Source organism: Aptenodytes forsteri, unplaced genomic scaffold (assembly GCF_000699145.1).
Source record: "Aptenodytes forsteri isolate BGI_AS27 unplaced genomic scaffold, ASM69914v1 Scaffold66, whole genome shotgun sequence".
NCBI lineage: Eukaryota > Metazoa > Chordata > Aves > Sphenisciformes > Spheniscidae > Aptenodytes > Aptenodytes forsteri.
The window spans coordinates 349,886-353,998 of record NW_008795131.1 but is presented as its reverse complement, the minus strand read 5'-3'; the positions used below and the strand labels follow the sequence as shown (position 1 = coordinate 353,998).

At 64.9% G+C, this 4,113-nt stretch overlaps 1 protein-coding gene across 1 annotated transcript in view; it reads left to right on the top strand.

The window, feature by feature from the left end:
* The window catches only part of PIGS (phosphatidylinositol glycan anchor biosynthesis class S), a 7,651-nt gene extending 3,760 nt beyond the window's left edge, over positions 1-3,891 (top strand). The window contains exons 4-12 of the mRNA XM_009278302.2: positions 509-598; positions 760-851; positions 1,019-1,217; positions 1,560-1,702; positions 1,804-1,918; positions 2,195-2,340; positions 2,464-2,564; positions 2,936-3,146; positions 3,266-3,891. Coding sequence (XP_009276577.2) covers positions 509-598; positions 760-851; positions 1,019-1,217; positions 1,560-1,702; positions 1,804-1,918; positions 2,195-2,340; positions 2,464-2,564; positions 2,936-3,146; positions 3,266-3,541 — 1,373 coding nt within the window. The 3' untranslated portion in view covers positions 3,542-3,891. The remainder of the gene's footprint in view (positions 1-508; positions 599-759; positions 852-1,018; positions 1,218-1,559; positions 1,703-1,803; positions 1,919-2,194; positions 2,341-2,463; positions 2,565-2,935; positions 3,147-3,265) is intronic.
* Positions 3,892-4,113: the final 222 nt, after the last annotated feature.

Here is a 4,113-nt window from a genome sequence, read left to right as displayed (position 1 = left end):
GATGAAGATTTCCGTGAACCGTGAGAGTCCCCTCCGGCTGTCCCCGCCCTGTCTGTCCCTCCCGAGTGCTCTCGTCCTTCCCCGGGGGGTCCCTGCGTGCCCGCGGGTTCTCTCCCCGGCTGTCAGCCCCGAGCTCCCCGCACCCCGAACCCACGTCCGCCAGCATCGTGCCGTCCTGAGCTGGCAGTACAGGGGAGCAGAGGGGACAGCAAGGTCCCCAGGGTGCAGCAGGGAAGAGACCAGCTCCCCTCCCTGGGGATGGGGGCGGTGGCAGCCCTCGGAGGGTGGGACGCGCCCTGGCTGGCGTGGGGCTGTCCTGCTTGCCACCCCGGACCAGCTGAGGCCACGCGTCAGGGTGGGTCACTCGGTTGAGGTTAGATCTGGTGCCCAAAGGACCTTGTGGCATGTGTCCTCCTGGGGCTGTCCCTTGTCCCTCTTAGCACCTGGCTCCTACGAAGGGACTGGGGGCCAGGACTAGCGGCTTCACTCAGGCTTTCTGCCCCGGCAGTGAGAACCAGTATCACGTCCCGCTACGAGACAGTCTATCGCAGCACCACGGCTCAGGAGGAGGCAGCGCTGGATGTGGCTACTGCACGAGGTAGCGGGACGAGGGATCGCGGTAGCTGGTGCAGCTCCGTGGGGGAGCAGGCTCCTCTTTCTGAGGCTGGTTGAGCAGAGCGCTCGGCTTTGGTGCGTCTCAGGGTGGGACGGGGATTGGAGTTAAATTCCCAACCCTGCTAATGCCTCCATCTTCCCCAGAGGCTGACGCTGCTCTTCACCTGCTGCAGGATGCCTCGCTGGGCGCTCTGACCGTGTACGTGGTCCCCGAAACCTCCTCTCACCTGCCTCAGGTAGGGAGCAGCACCCTGCAGTGCCGGCCTCTGTGTACTTCACCCCTTGAAGGTGCCCCGGCAGGAGGCATCCGTCCCCAGGCTGTCGCAGGTGGCACCGTGCTGTTCTCCAGCGTGTTGGCAGGAGCCAGCCCCGCTCCCGGCCCTCACCCCTGCCCCTTCCCCAGGGCATCAACGTCTATGTGGGGAAGCACCGCAGCGCCCTGGTAAGGGCTGGGGGGGGCCTGGCCACCCTCCGCACCCGCCTCCAGCAGCTCACGCAGGTGATGTCCTTCACGGCCAGCTCCATCGCCGCCGCCCTCTCGGACCGCCTGCCCGACGGCCAGCTCGGCCCTGACGCCCGGCGGCACTTGAAATCCAGCCTGGGTACGGACATGTGCCCCAGCCCCATTCCCTGACCTGGGGAAGGCCCGCTGGCTGTGGGGGAGACACTGCTCCTGCTGTACCTGTAGCACCCCTGGATGTCTTCTGGGGTAACAGACCCTGGGGTCTTCCCTTTCCCCTCGGCAGTTGCTCTGGGCCAGGATCCCTGCTGTGACTGCTCTGTGTTGGGGCACTGGTGCACGACCCTGCATCGGGGAGGGCCGAGGAGGAGGGGATCGGGTCCTGCTGCTCTTGGGAGCTCTGTCATGGCCGCGTGCCCATGATGCCTTGGCATCAACAGGCGGTGGCTGTGCCGGTGCCTCACAGGCTGTGGGTCCTCGGCAGGGTACGAGATCACCTTCAGCCTGCTGAACCCCGACCCCAAGTCCCACGCCGTGGACTGGGACATCGAGGATGCCGTGAACCGCTACGTGCAGCCCGTCCTGGACAAACTGAGCTTGGTGGCCAACTTCTCTGTTGACTCGCAGGTGAGGGCTGGGAGAGGTGATGGGGAGAGCCCAGCCCTGGCCTTCCCGGGCGTCCCGGGACGTGCTTCTCTGCCAGCAACATCTTTGTGGTGTGCCTGCAGATCCTGTACTACGCTGTCCTAGGAGTGACGCCGCGCTTTGACAAGGAGTCCTCCAGCTTCCTCCTGAGCGCCCACAGCCTCCCGCATGTCATCAACCCTGTGGAGGCCAGGCTGGGTGAGCACTGCGCTCCTGACTCGGCTGTCACGGGCTCTGCTGAGGGAGGGGGGACAGCTGTGCCTATGGCCTCTGCCCCTTCCCTCCCCACAGCACCATGCCCTGCCAGCCCCGGATGGGAGCGAGGGTGACGAGACCTGCTGCGATGGCAGTTCTGCTGAGGGCTTGCTGTGGAAGGAGGAGCAGGGCTGGGCTCTGCCCCAGCGCTGCGCACGGGCGGTCTGCTCTCGCTGTCCCTGCTGGCCAGGGGAGTTCTTTGATTCTGTCCCGCTGCAGGCTCCAGTGCTGCCTCGCTCTACCCCGTCCTGAACTTCCTGCTGTACGTGCCAGAGCGTTCCCACTCCCCTCTGTACATCCAGGACAAGGACGGAGCCCCAGTGAGCACCAATGCCTTCCACAGCCCCCGCTGGGGCGGCATCATGGTACGGGGCCGCGGGGTGCTGGCAGCGCTCGGGCAAGGCGACGACTCCCCATCCCCAGCGAGTGCTGGCAGCCCTGCCAGCCCCAGGGCTCTGGCTGTGCCTCGCTGACACGCTCTCCTGCAGGTTTACAACGTTGAAACCCCTGCTTCCCCCCAAGCCTCCCTCCCGCTGCACGTGGACGTGGACATGGTGCGAGTGATGGAGGTTTTCCTGGCCCAGCTCCGGTGAGGATGCGCTCTTCCCTCCCTGGGCCTCTGCGTGCTCTCCTGGGACACACTGGGAATCGATGGGGTCAGAGGAGGCCGTACCCATGCAGCTCGTTCGCTCCTCCGTGGGCTCGGGGAGGCTGAGGGTGGCTTTTTGTGGCCTTCGAGGTGCTGACCACCAGCCAGCACTGCTCTCTGGCCAGGGGTGCTGGCACAGCTCCCGTATCCTGAGGTGGGAGGCTTGTCTTGTCCTGCCCCTTGTGCAGGAGGCCATCAGGTGTGGGCTGAGCCCTGCCAGGACTGAATGCACCAGGGAAGGGGAAGAGCCGGGACTGCATGTGGGACCGCAGGCTTGTGATGTGGGCTGGGACCTTCCCCTCTACTCCCAGGTTACTGTTTGGATTATCTCGGGAGGAGCTGCCCCCTGAGTTCCTGCTGGAGAGCCCAGGGAACGAGGGGCTGGCCAACTGGGAGCTGGACCGCCTGCTCTGGGCCCACACCGTGGAGAACATCGCCACCGTGTCCACCACATTGACCTCGCTGGCCCAGCTCCTGGACAAGATTGGGAACATTGTCATCAAAGACGATGTTGCCTCTGAGGTAGAGCTGGGGCACCCTGAGGTGGGGAGTGCCCAGGCCTGGCAGCGAGCGAGGCCCCCAGGCTTGTTCCTGCGGTCCTCCCTGGCCAGGGACTGACTGTTGGTGGTGTTCCCACACAGGTGTACCGAGCGGTGACCTCGGCGCAGAGTGCCATGGCCAAGCTTGCCGTGGGCCACCTGCACTCGGCTTTCCAGGCCAGCAAGGAGGCAGTCACCTCCTCGGAGCGGGCCTTCTTTGACCCGTCTCTGCTCCATCTCCTCTACTTCCCTGATGACCAGAAATTTGCCATCTACATCCCGCTCTTCCTGCCCATGGCCGTTCCTATTCTCCTCTCCCTGGCTAAGATCGTCCGGGAGGCCAGGCAGCGTAAGAAAGAGCCCACCAAGATGGACTGAGCCCATCGCGATGGTGCCCTGCCTTGGGGCTGGGGCCGTCCCCACCTCGTGCAACGTGTTGTCACGGACCCACGGCCCAAGAAGGCGCCCCGGAACTGTGTCAGGGCCAGGCCTGGCAGCTCAGCTTGGGTCTGCCACGGCCAAAAGACCAGGAGCGGGAAGAGGGGCTGCTTTGAGGGGTGGGAGGTGCTCTCAGTCTGGGTCCTGAGCCCTCCACCCAGCAATGCTGAGATCCGAGAGGAGGGGGGGGGACTCCCTGTGTTCACCCCCTGTCCCTGCGCTGTATTCGGAACAAGCTGCTGTACAAATAAAGAAAAACCCCGGTTGTGCGGGGGTCTGTGTCAACCTCCTCCCCTGCTCTGCCACTAGCCCTCTCTGGGTGCCCATTGCCCTACCTTCCCCCCGCCCGGCTCGCCTGCCCCTGTGCCCCCCTATTGCTTATGGGGTCTGGCTCCTGCCTTACGGGTGTTTAGCCCAAAATGCTTGTTGTGGGGGACAGTTACGGGGTTCAGCTGTTGGGGGGGGCGGTTCGTACTTAATGGGGTCTCTCTTGTTGATGGGTATGCGGCTCG